The following is a 13941-nucleotide window of genomic DNA, read 5'->3' on the forward strand; positions in this document are numbered from 1 at the left end:
TTAATTTTTTCAGCATTAGTTAGTTCTTCTGATGAAGAGGATCGTGCGGGCTGGCCCCCCTGGTCGCAGGTTGTGGGCCAGTGGCTTCCCAGCCTGCCATCGAGCGTTCAGTCAGGTTTTTTCCTGGCATGTGTGAATGACCCATCCCTGTTTGCTGCAGGGATGCTGCGGTGAGGTGGCTACCTCACTGGACGCCATGCGGTTTCGCACCGCAGTTCTACTGCGTCCTGGCTGCGACTCTCCCTGTCCTCTGTGCAGCGGCTTGATCGCTTGTGCAGGCTCCCCACTCCATTCAGAAGGTAAGTGTACTCTGTGTGGGGACCTGTCTGTTTAGTGGGTGTCAGTCTGGCACTGTGTAACCCTGCATTTCTGTACACACTATTGGGCTCCCTGTCTGGTTTGCTGCCTTCTGTGGGCTGCAAGGAGGGGGGCTATCCTGCACTGTTCTGTGTTACAGGCTGTGTGTTTTTCTGTGTGACATGCTGTATGCTGTGGGCCATGATGTGAGACATGTTTGTGCATACATGCGGCGGCCGCTGCTGCGGTCCGCCATTTTTTTTATTATTACTGCAGGCGTATGATGGCCATTACTGTATGAGGAGAGCGGCGTTTTTGGCGGCGATCGCTCAGGCCACATGTCAGCGCTGCATGCTCTGCCTTTGCAGTCCCCCACCGGCCGCCATGTTTGTGGAGCCTTCCATAGGCTTTATAGGAGCGGTCTGTATTGCATCACTTCCTTTGCCCTGAGAACAGCGATCGATGCAGCAGCCTGAGTGATCTCTCCAGGTTTACCTTCCTTATTCCTGTATTCCTTGCCTAAGTTTTGTACTTCTCCCTGTGGGGGTCGGTGTGTGCGGTGGGCTACGCTCGCCGCGATCTTAAAGGGGCAGTACCCCTTTTTTCCTGCAAAATTTTGGGGCATGGATTCTCAGGAAAGCAAATTTCCTCCCACTTTAGTGGGGGGCCAAGGGTCTGCTGCTTCCCCCGAGGGGGGCGATTTGGCTACCATTGTGGCTAACCTAGCTGCTCAGGTGCAGATGCTTGTGGCTGCTCAATCGACAAAACGGCCCAGAGTTTCAATTTCCTCTGATTCAGAGGGTGATGGGGCTGCTATGGCTGGGGTCCCCTTATCGGGGTCCCGTTCGTCCCTGGACCTTGTAGGGTCGGAAGGGGAGGCAGAGGTTGAAGGGGTTGATGATTCCCCCCCTGGCTCGTCTGAAGAGTTGGCAATCATGGATGAATTGGTTGCTTCTATCAAACAAACACTGCATTTGCAGGATGAACCATGTCCTCCTGCCGTCCTGGCCTCTTATGGGACGCAGCGGAGACGCAAATCATCGCTGTTAGTGAACAATGGCGCAATATAAAGAAGCCTTTTGCTGTGCCAAGTAGGTTCAAGCTGCGTTATCCCTTCACACCCGCCACTGATGAACGTTGGTGTGTGCCGCCTCCGGTGGATCACGCGGTGGCGGTTTTGAATAAATCTACTGCGATTCCGGCGGAGGATACCCCGGTTTTCCCGGGATCCCACGGACAGGAGACTGGAGTCTCTTGCCCGCCATACTTGGTTACCGGTTCCATGCTAAAAGCTATTTTTGCTTCCCTTATGGCAGCTCAGGCTGTTGCGGATTGGACGCAGGTGCTCAGGCGCGTCCTGGTGGCTGATTCTGCCCCGCCGACAACGTTGGCTATGGTGGATCAAATTCATCAGGGTGTCATGTATTTGTGTGATGCGGACTTAGATATAGTCCCTTTGGCTGCACGTGTGCACAGCGTGGCGGTGTTGACACGCCGCTTGATTTGGCTGAAATGTTGGTCTGTGGACCAATCTTCTCGCAAAACTTTAGCTAATCTACCCTATACGGGATCTCGCCTTTTTGGCGACTCCTTGGATACGCTGATAAAGGGGATCACTGGGGGTAAGAGCACGCTCTTGCCCCAGTCTCGCAAGGCTAAGGTTGCTCAAGGTAAGAAGCATGCTTCATTTAGACCCTCTCAGGGGTCCTTTTTGTGCCTTTCGGTCGCACTATAAGGGCAGACCTTTCAAAGGTCAAGGCTCCCAAAAGAAGCCGTGGACAGGTAAGCAGAAGTCCGGCCAGTCCGGGTCCGCTGCATATAACAATGCGGCCTGAAGGGGCGCCCTCACCCAGTTCTGGGGTGGGGGGACGTTTGCTCAGTTTTCTTCAACCCTGGCTGGCCCGCGTTCGTGACAGGTGGGTTCAGGAGATCGTTCGGTCCGGTTACAAGATCGAGTTTCTCTCTCGGCCGGCGAGCAGATTTTTTCCCTCAAATCTTCAACTGTTTCCGGAGCGTTTGCGAGATCTGCACCTGGCGGTGCGGGACCTGCGGGTTCAGGGAGTGGTGGTTCCGGTGCCTCATCGGGACAGATTTCGGGGGTTTTATTCAAATCTGTTCACTGTGCCCAGAAAGGAGGGCAAGGTACGTCCAATTCTGGACTTAAAAGCTCTGAACTGCTTTGTGCGGGTTCCCAAGTTCCGCATGGAATCCTTGCGCTCGGTGGTGGCTGCTCTAGTTCCGGGAGAATTCATGGCATCCATCGATTTGAAGGATGCGTACCTTCACATCCCCATTTTCGAGGGTCACCAGAGGTACCTTCGATTCGCCATTGCGGAGGATCATTATCAATTCGTGGCGCTGCCTTTTTGGTCTCGCTTCGGCTCCGCGGGTGTTCACCAAGGTGCTTGCACCGGTTCTGGCTTTGAGAGCCCAGGGCATCTCGGTCCTGGGGTATCTGGACGACATTTTGGTTCGGTCTGCGACCAGTCAGGGTCTGGTGAAAGACCTGTCAGTCACGATGCAAACTCTACAGGAGTTTGGTTGGACGATAAACTTTCCAAAATTGACGCTGTGCCCGTCGGTTCGTCTTCCCTACCTGGGAATGATCCTGGACTCTGTTCAGGCGAAGGTCTTCCTGCCGGAAGACAAGCTCAGGACACTTCAGGAAGAAGTCAGGTCCCTCCGGGACGTTCCGTGCTCGTCCCTCCGGACGGGCATGAGGTGTCTGGGATTGATGGTCTCTGCTTTCGAGGCGATTCCCTTTGCCCAGTTTCACACGAGGGGTCTCCAAGCGGAGATCCTGTCCAGGTGGGACGGGCGACCACAATCTCTGGATCTTCAGATCTCGTTGAGTCCTCGCACCAGAAGGGATCTTCTGTGGTGGCTACAGTCCCCGGCGGTGTCGGGGGGCAAGTCTTATCGCCCTCTTTCGTGGACGGTGATCACCACGGATGCCAGCCTGTCGGGCTGGGGTGGTGTTCTGGGCGTTCTGTCCACCCAGGGTACTTGGTCGGAGGGGGAATCCTTCCTTCCTATCAACATTCTGGAATTGCGGGCGATAAATCTCTGCCTTCGATGTTGGACGGACAGGCTTCAGGGCCGTCCGGTTCGGGTGCAGACGGACAATGCCACAGCGGTGGCCTACATCAACCACCAAGGGGGCACCAGGAGTGCCTGAGCGGCTCGGGAGGTGGCCGACATTCTATCTTGGGCCGAGACGCACGTCCCGGCGATCACGGCAGTTCACATTCCGGGGGTGGAGAACTGGCAGGCGGATTATCTGAGTCGCCAGACCCTGGACCAGGGGGAATGGTCACTCCACCCGGATGTCTTCCAGATGTTGTGCGCGAAGTGGGGTCTTCCAGATGTAGACCTGTTCGCGTCTCGTCTGAACAACAAGGTGGGAAGGTTCGTGGCAAGGACGCGCGATCCTCGGGCAGACGTGTCGGACGCGTTAGTGGCTCCGTGGCATCAGTATCGACTGATGTATGCATTCCCACCAATTCAGCTACTATCCAGGTTCCTTCGCAGGTTGTCCTCGGAACCGCTCACGGTGATTCTGGTGGCGTCAGACTGGCCTCGCCGGTCTTGGTACGCAGACCTTGTGAATCTGGCGGTCGACGCTCCATGGCGTCTGCCTCTTCGAGAAGATCTTCTGTCTCAAGGACCGATATTCCATCCTGCTTTACAGTCGCTGCCTTTGACGGCCTGGCTGTTGAAACCAAGGTCCTGAGGGATAGGGGTCTCTCCTCGGAGGTCATTCACACTTTGATCAACGCTAGAAAGACTTCTTCGGGGAAGGTTTACTACCGTACTTGGAAGGCCTATTTTGCCTGGTGTGAGTCCAGGGGGTTTTCCCCTCGCTCATACTCGGTGTCTAGGGTGTTGTCTTTCCTTCAAACGGGTGTGGACCAGCGTTTGGCGTTGGCCACGATTAAGGGTCAGATTTCTGCGCTGGCCGTTCTCTTTCAACGCCCTGTGGCGTCTAATTCTTTGGTTAGCACCTTTTTGTTCAAGGGGTGCGACACCTGGTCCCTCCTAGGAGGGAGCCTTTGCCTCCATGGGACTTGAATCTTGTTCTGTCCGTGTTGCAACATGCTCCCTTTGAAAAGATCAGGGAGCTCTCGTTGCCTCTGTTGTCCAAGAAGGTCGCTTTTTTGGTGGCGATCACTTCGGCTCGCAGAGTGTGGGAGCTGGCAGCTTTGTCCTGCAGGTCTCCGTATTTGGTGATTCACTTGGATAAGGTGGTCTTGCGACCTAACCCTTCTTTTCTCCCGAAAAGGATCTCGGAATTTCATCTCAATGAGGACATTGTATTGCCTTCACTTTGCACGAAGCCTAGACATCCGAAGGAGGTGGATTTACACTCCTTGGATGATGTTCGGGCGATCAGGGTTTACCTGTCATCGACTAAATCCTTTCGCAAGACGGATTCTCTATTTGTCCTTCCAGAGGGACCTCGGAAGGGCTTGGCGGCGTCGGCTTCTACCATCGCCAAATGGATCAGACAGACTATTGAACAGGCATATGTTTTGAAGGGAAAAGTTCCTCCTATGCCTGTGAAGGCGCACTCTACCAGATCTCTGAGTACGTCTTGGGCCTGTCATCATCGGGCTTCTGTGGCCCAGGTGTGTAAGGCGGCGACTTGGTCGTCCGTTCACACCTTCTCAAAGTTCTACAAAGTGGATGTTCAGGCATCGGCAGATGCTGCTTTTGGCCGCAAGGTTCTTAGCGCGGCAGTGCCTTAGGGTCCCTTATTTTTGGGCCCTTGGCTGTTTGGGATGTTTTTATCCCTGGGATATTTGTTTTTCCTGGGTTGTTGCTCCTGTTGAGCAAAGTTTTTTTTTTTTTTTTTTTTTTTTTTTTTTTTTTCATGCTGCCCAGCTGGTTTCCTTCCTTTGGTAAGGTTCCTTTTTTTTCTGCTGTGGGTACTGCGTTGCCTTAGGCGCGGCTGCTTTCCCACCCCTCATGTATGCACTGCTTTGGGACGTCCCCATAGTGACGAATATGGAGAGGCGGCGACCGTCGGAGGACGTAAGAGAAAACGGAATTTTTGTAAAATCTTACCTGTAAAATTCCTTTCTCTGAGTCCTCCGACAGTCGCCGCCCCCGCCCCTCTTTTGGGGTTTGTTTATGTACTCTACTGCTATTCTACTGAAACTGAGGTATGGATACAGGAAGCAGGAGGGTATTGACTGAGGGGACCACCCCCTGGGGGTGGGATATGCTAAAAGCTTTAATATTGACATATTCTGTTGCCTAGCTACTCCTACGGAGCAAAGGTCAATAACCCCATAGTGACGAATATGGAGAGGCGGCGACTGTCGGAGGACTCAGAGAAAGGAATTTTACAGGTAAGATTTTACAAAAATTCCGTTTTTTTTTATTTTTTGAAGATTTCTTCTCATTTCTTGTCCCTCTAACTATAATCCTGTGAGGCAGGAGAGGCAACAGGAATAAAATGCGTAACCAGAGTTTTTTTTTTCCTTTTCCCCAGTCTATCCAAATATATATTTCTAAGAAACGCTCTTTGCTTTCCTTGATGCTGTAAGGCTTAATTGACTCTTGTGTGTATGTGATTTCACTCGCACCTCTGGTATATATAATGTATATTTAGGGAAGCTGCAAGTCAAAAATAACCAGAAGGTAATTTTAAATTAGTAGGTGTGTAACTGCGCTATCCCCCTAGTGTATATGGATACTGAGAATGACCCCAATATCTATTATGCTCCTTTTTTTATTATTTGCGTCTATATGATCGCTTTCTTTCAAAGGTAAAGTGCATACAGTGAGCTTAAAATAGTGCATATACTGTGCATAGAAAACTGGCTAGTATCATGTATCATACAAGATACAAAAAACTTTTACATTTATATGGCATAAACTTGGCAATATATGTCAAAACAGTCCTTAGTATTACACGTGGGCTATTGTTTCCACAAAAGCGTATGGATAGAGAAAAAGTGCCGTGGTGCAAAAGTCCTTCATATAATTCTTTGTGCTCCAATATCAATGCTGTAACCCTTCACCGGTCACCTGGCTGTGATATTTGTGGTAAGAAGACTCACTTACCAGATGTTATAGATTCCTAGTGGCATACGCCAGTGGGAATCAAACTGTTCTTAGTATTTGTTGTGTCCCGGTTCCTCCGTGCCTCAAGGGTATGCCGGATATCACTCGTGGTTCACAGTGAGATGGGAACTCTCTCTTTAGAGTGTGCTTTGTGGCTCAATATAAAATAAAAGCAAAGTGCTCCTCATAGTGCAGTGTTAAAATTACTCTATTTAAAACATGATTATAAAACACTCCAAGCCAGAGGCGTAACTAGAACCTTCAGGGCCCTGATGCAAGAAACCATGAAGGGCCCCCCAGACCCCTGGCCGGGGCCCTTACCTTCAAGCCCAGGGCTCTTCCCACTAATCCTGGGGCTCTTTACACTCGTTGCATGGCCTTTTATTACGGTCCCGCAGCAGGATTCTTTCACAAGTTCTGCAGTGGGCCCCCTTCCTGCAATCTTGTGGGCCCCCTTCCTGCAATCTTGGGGCCTCCCCACAGTGGTGCAATGCCAGGGTCCGGTCGCAAGTGTGACCTTTGCGATCCTGGAAGTTCACCCACTGGTTTGCTACCGGGCCCCCTGGAGCATGGGGCCCGGTAGCGATTGCAACCCCTGTAGTTACGCCCCTGCTCCAAGCTTTAAAAACACTCCAAACTTAAAAGCTATATGAGCCAAAAACCGTAAACCATACACTTTGTGAGGGAAAAAACACTCCAAAATAGTGGTTAAACTTCAAGAAAAATTACAGTCTCTGCTGTGAGAAAAAGGCAGCTCTTACCCCTTTTGCAAACACTATTCCGCCTCGCGGCGTATTGCCGTATTTGTGTGTGAAGGCGCCGTACCCGGAAGTGGGATCACGGCGTGCGGTTCACCAGCGGGGTTGGGCATAGCGGCGTGCGTACCAACTTGATGCGTTTCGTCAGCAAATTGACATCTATTGGAGATGCACCGAATGGAAATTTTGGTACCGAAACCAGAAATTCAGGATGCACTTGGCTGACACAGAAAATGACAGTTTAACCACCTCCTTCCCAAGTCTATTCTGACACTTTGCTTCTACATGTAGAAATATTTTTTTTTTTTTCTAGAAAATTACTTAGAACCCCCCCTGAATATTAGATACTTTTTCAATTCAACATGGCACCTCATGGCAAAACTGAGGATCTGAAAAAAGAATTGTTGCTCTACATTAAGATGGCCTAGTCTATAATAAGATTGCCAAGACCATACAGTGGTTTAACAGGACAGGTTTCACTCAGAACAGACTCATTATGGTCAACCAAATGGGTTAAGTGCACGTGGTCAGTGTCATATCCAGAGGTTGTCTTTGGGAAATAGACTTAAGAGTGCTGCCAGCAATGCTGCAGAGGTTGAAGGGGTGGGGGTCAGCCTGTCAGTGCTCACACTATACGCCGCACACTGCATCAAATTGGTCTGCATGGCTGTCATCCTAGAAGGAAGCCTCATCTAAAGATGATGCACAAGAAAGCCTGCAAAAAGTTTGCTGAAGACAAGCAGACTAAGGACATGGGATTACTGGAACCATGTCCTGTGGTCTGATGAGACCAAGATAAACTTTTTTTGGTTCAGATGGTGTCAAGCGTGTAGCAGAAACCAGGTGATGAGTACAGACAAGTGTCTTGCCTACAGTCAAGCATGGTGGTGGAAGTGTCTTGCTCTGGGGCTGCATGAGTGCTGCCGGCACTGAGGAGCTACAGTTCCTTTGAGGGACCATGAATGCCAACATGTACTGTGACCTACTGAAGCAGAGCATGACCCCCCCCCCCCCCTTCAGAGACTGGGCGGCTGGGCAGTATTCCAACATAATGACCCCAAACATACCTCCAAGACGACCACTGCCTTGCTAAAGAAGCTGAGGGTAAAGGTGATGGATTAGCCAAGCATGTCTCCAGACCTAAATCCTATTGAGCATCTGTGGGGCTTCCTCAAACAGAAGGTGGAGAATCGCATGGTCTCTAACATCCACCAGCTCCCTGGTGTCCTTGTGGAAGAGGACTCCAGTGGCAACTTGTGAAACTGGTGAACTCCATGCCTAAGAAGGTTAAGGCAGTGCTGGAAAATAACGGTGGCCACACAAAATATTGACACTTTGGGCCCAATTTGGACATTTTTACTTAGGGGTGTACTCGCTTTTGTTGCCAGTGGTTTAGACCTTAATGGCGGTGTTGAGGTATTTTGAGGGGGCAGCAAATTTTTACACTGTTATGCAAGCTGTACACTCACTACTTTACATTGTAGCAAAATGTCATTTCTTCAGTGTTGTCACATGAAAAGATATAATAAAATATTGACAAAAATGTGAGGGGTGTACTCACTTTTGTGAGATACTGTGTATGTGTGTGTGTATGTATGTATGTGTGTGTGTGTGTGTGTGTGTATGTATATGTATATGTATGTATATGTATATATATATATATATATATATATATATATATATATATATATATATATATATATATATATATATATATATATATATATATATATATATATATATATATATGTGTATATATATATATATGTATGTATATATATATGTATGTATATATATATGTATGTATATATATATGTATATATATATGTATATATATATATATGTATATATATATATATGTATATATATATATATGTATATATATATATATGTATATATATATATATATATAAAATATATATGTATAATATATACACACACACACACCTAATAGTTTTGCACAGAGCAGCGCCGATCCTCCTCTTGGCATTTTTTTTTTTCCTTGCTGGTGCTCAAAGCTGTTTTCTATGGGGGCACTCGGGGGCTCGCTCCCGAGTTGCCCTGTCTGCGTCTATTGACAGCGGGACTCGCCCCCAATCCCTGGTCATAGAATTGGATAGGAGCAGGAGCCCAGAGACCATGCTGGGAGAGCTGCTGCTCTTTTGCACATTGCTGGATTGAGATCAGGCTCAGGTAAGTATGGGGGGTGGTCTAGGGGAAATCTTCTGCAACAGGATTTTAGGTAATAAAAATCTTAAGGCTTTATAACCACTTTAAATGTCATTGGCTGAATTTACTATCAGGCCTTTGATAAGAAGGTCCTCCAGGCAGTTATCCCCACCATAGCCTGGTAAGTCCTTGTTTATCTTTTTAGGGGCTGTCCTTGAAGATGACTGGGAGAAATCCTGAGTTTCTTACCGGTAACTCTTTCCAGCAGTCTTGCAGAACTGGATTCCTGCACTGTGTTGTGTTATGCTTGTGATATGTTCTAATATTTAGATCTGTCCTGTTCTCGGATCACCTGAGGTTGAAGGCCTGGAGGACCTCCATGATAAGTGTATTTCCTGTCCAGTGAAGCAAGTGTTGTCTCAGGGGCTGTCCTGAAAGAGTTACTGCGTAAGATTAATCCTGGATTTCATTGTCATAGGGAATCCCCGCTAAAACCAATTCATAGGGGGTAAGTGAGGAAAAAAGGCCCTTTTATATAGGTCAACAGTTGAAATCCCCCGACTAGTGGTGGTCAGAATGCCATTCTTGCAGATAGCTGAAAAGATCACTGGTGTCATGCCGCTGACTCTGACAAGTAGCAATGTCCCTAGAATTTTGCAGGCACTGTCAAAAGTGAAGTCTGTTACTCAATGAACACTAGGTTGCAAATGGCTGCTATATAGCAGAGGTCTTCAAACTTTCCAAGCAGTCGGTTTACTGTCCTTCAGACTTTAGGGGGGACAGACTGTGACCAGTGGGAGTAGAAAATTATCTAGCATCAGTGCCTCATCGGTTTTAGAATAGTGCCCCATTGTTTTCAATGAGAATAGTACACCATTGATGGTGTCAGTAGGGGGAATTGTGCCCCATCATTGGTGTAAGTTGGTGGAATAGTGGCTCAAGGGCCAGATAAAGGGCTACATTTGGCCCCCGGGATGCAATTTAGAGACCACTGCTATAGAGCAACAGTTAACATTTTTAACAAGGTGGTAAGTGATCGCAAGTATATATCTGCACGTCCTACCACAAAATCCTCAAACAATATCTAAATTAATAGTTTTTAAAAAAAAAAAAAAAAAATAGTTATTGGTGTACCTAATAATAAGCTTGTCCTATTTATAGCTAAATTTCCTTTTGAATGTTAATTTTGACATATTTTTTTTCTGTTTTCTAGGACTACGTAGGTGAGACCCCTGTACACAAAGCGGCAAGGGCTGGTAGTATGGACTGCCTTAAGGCCCTTGTGTCCAATGGAGGGCAGATAGAGTATGTGCCTTTTTTGTTTTTCTTCTCTATTCTGCATTGCATATAATAGTTCAACACTACACATATAAATTTTTATACCACTTAAAAAAAAAAATGGACTTATCTTGGGATGTATGTAGTCCAAACAATCTATAAATCCACACCTGTAGTTCTATATAATGCATGTTGCTTTTAACATTAACTATAGCTGGCAAACCTATAGTGGGGAATATAATTATTTGATCCCCTGCAGATTTTGTACATTTGCCACGTACAAAGACATTAAGGGTCTATAATTTTTATCATAAGAGTATTTTAAATAATAGAGACAGAATATCAACAAAATATTCAGAAAAACACATGATGCAAATGTTATAAATTTAAGTTGCAGTTCAGTGAGTAAAATAAGTATTTGATCCCCCTACTAACCAACAATAATTCTGGCTCCCACAAACTGGCTACAGTATGTGCTCATGTGATACACAATTAGTCCTGTCAATATAAAAAGGTGCACCAAACGACAACTCGTTATGTGTGTAAGACACCTGCCCATAAGACACCTGCCCACAGATTCTTCAATTCAAACCCACCATCATGGGCAAGACCAAAGAGCTGTCAAAGGACGTCGGGGACAAGATTGTAGACCTACACAAGGCTGTAATGGGCTACAAGACCATCAGCAAGAAGCTTGGTGAGAAGAAAACTGTTGGAGCGATTATTTACTAATCAAAGAAATCCAAAATAACCTCAATCGCCCTCAGTCTGGAGCTCCATTCAAGATTTCGCCTCATGGGGTAAGGATGATCATGAGAAAAGTGAGAGATCAGCCAAGAACTACACAGGAGGAGCTTGTGAATTATCTCAAGGCAGTTGGGACCAGTCACCAAATAAACCATTAGTAAAACACGCTGCCATGGATTGAAATCCTGCAGCGCCCGCAAGGTCCCCCTCCTCAAAGGCCCGTCTGAAGTTTGCCAATGGACATCTAAATGATTATGTGAAGGATGGGGAGAAAATTCTATGGCCAAAGGCCAAAATTGAGTTCTTTGGCGTTAATTTCACTTTTCGTGTTTGGAGGAAGACAAATGCTGACTAGGACCCTAAGAACACCATCACTACAGTGAAGCACAGAGGTGGAAACGTGCTTTGGGGCTGTTTCTCTGCCAAAGGTACAGGCTAACTTTGCCACAATGAAGGGTCAATGGACGGGGCCATGTATTGTAAAATCTTGGATGAGAACCTTCTTCCCTCAGCCACAACACTGAAGATGGGTCTTCCAGCATGACAATGACCCAAAACATACTGCCAAGGCAACAAAGGAGTGGCTCACGAAGAAGCACATTAAGGTCATGGCGTGGCCTAGCAAGTCTCCACACCTTAACCCTATAGAAAATTTATGGAGGGAGCTGAAACTTTGATTTGCCAAGAAACCTTAAGGATTTAGAGAAGATCTGTAAAGAAGAGTGGACCAAAATCCCTCCAGAGATGTGTGCAAACCTGGTAACCAACTACAAGGAACGTCTTAACCGCTGTGCTTGCCAACAAGGGTTTCTCCAACAATTACTAAGTCCTCTTTTGCTTGGGGATCAAATACTTATTTCTCTTACGTCCTCTGACAGTTAGCGCCCACTCATTCAGTCTTCACCAATGGGCATTGACTTCTTATCCATAGGAGCAAGCTAGGCATAAGACTTGTTAAAGTAATTTACATAGACACACCTATGGGGGCTGTCCCACTAGTCCAATACCCCCCTGCTATCAGCCATCCCAACTCAGTTTGTCTTCTGCCTAGTTAAGTAGTAAGATAGGCTTCCCTGTGCTGGGGCTACGGTCTCAGCCTTTTCTTCTATTTTATGGTTTTATTTTCTGCAATGTGTTTTCTTTGCACTACTAGCTATTTATTTGTCAGCGTTTAGTTAGTCGGATCTTCGGATGATGACGGCTTTGCGGAGCTGGGAGTCGCACTGGTCGAGGGCCTTATGGAATCCCAGCCCGCCATTGAGCGTTTAGCAGGCTATGCGTACGCCCTGGCCTCGCAAACTACCTGTCCCTGTCCTCAGGGATGAAAGCCCGTGAGGTGGCCACCTCGCTTGGACGTCTCAACCGCGCTTTCGTGCGTTGCTAGCGCCCTGCGTTTTTTGCCTGGGGTGGGAGGCTTCCCGTCGATGAGAGGCGCCCACGCCATCGGGTACAGTAAGTACATTCTGTGTGGGGCCTCTGTCTGGGGATGGCAGTCTGCTGTTTCTGTGGTATCCCCTCATGTCTGTGTGTTCGGGGCTCCCTTACTCCCGGTCCCTGCGGGGGCTCTATCGCGTCTGGGACGTTATTGGGGGGGGGGGGTTGTGGGGGTCCCTGTCCTGAGTGACACTATTTTTGTGTGTTTGGGTGCAGACATGTGTGGCTGCTGCGGGGTTAAAAACCGCGGGTCCGCTATTTTTGGTGTGGGCAGCTGCTTGGCTTCACTATGGGCATTTCTGCAGCGATGTATGTAGTGAGTTTTGGCGCTTTCCGGCGCCATCTTGTGTGTGGCAATGTGTTTTCGGCTGTGCACATGTCGGCGACCATTTTCCCGGAGCCTCCCATTGCTTTCTATGGGCAACCATTTTCCCTTAGCCTGAATCCAGTTCAGCCTCCTGCGGTGTGACATCACTTCCTTTCTCATACAGAGGAGATCATCAGGCAAGCGTGGTAACACTTGTGGGGTCTGTCTTTGCTGTTTTGTGGGGAATATCTCTGGCTATCAGCTTTATTCCTGCCTGAGGGGTTTTTCAGTGTTAATCCTTAATAGCGGTGTACTGAGGTGGGATCGCCGTGCGACTTAAAGGGCCAGCACCATATAAACTTTTTTCTTATGTAGTCCCAGGACAGCAAATTTCCCCCAGCCTTGGTGGATGATTCAGGCTCCTCTGAATCTTCTACACTTACTGCTGCACTTGCGACTTTAGCGTCCAAAGTGGATCTTTTGATGGCTGAACGGGATTCTAGGAAAAGGCTGAGGTTTTCTCACTCCTCTGATTCTGAGTCTGACATGGGTTGCCGTAGATATTGTACCCCTTGATGAAGGGTCTCCTTCCTCCCAGTCTGAAGGGGAGGCGGAGGATGAGGAGGGGGATGATTCCCCCCCCCCCCCCCCCCCCCCCCCCCCCCCGGGACGGCCGGCTAGCACGCTGCTATGGCTGCGCTTATTACTGCCGTGAAAGATGCACTACATTTAGAGGATGAGCCCAATCCTCTGGGCAAGCGGTCCTCCTTTGGTACCCGCAGATCCCGAAAGGCGGCACAGGTGTTTTCTTGCCCTGCTGAGTTTCACAAAACTGTGAATGAACAATGGCGCAATTTGAAGCGCAAATTTTGTGGTGCC

General features: G+C 48.0%; 1 protein-coding gene across 1 annotated transcript in view; it reads left to right on the forward strand.

Moving 5' to 3' along the window:
- Positions 1-13941, forward strand: part of ANKRD10 (ankyrin repeat domain 10) — a 61023-nt gene that overhangs the window by 14195 nt on the left and 32887 nt on the right. The window contains exon 3 of the mRNA XM_082244773.1: positions 10510-10601. Within this exon, the coding sequence (XP_082100899.1) occupies positions 10510-10601 (92 nt within the window). The remainder of the gene's footprint in view (positions 1-10509; positions 10602-13941) is intronic.

Source organism: Pelophylax lessonae, assembly GCF_965119305.1.
Source record: "Pelophylax lessonae genome assembly, chromosome: 2".
Taxonomy (NCBI): domain Eukaryota; kingdom Metazoa; phylum Chordata; class Amphibia; order Anura; family Ranidae; genus Pelophylax; species Pelophylax lessonae.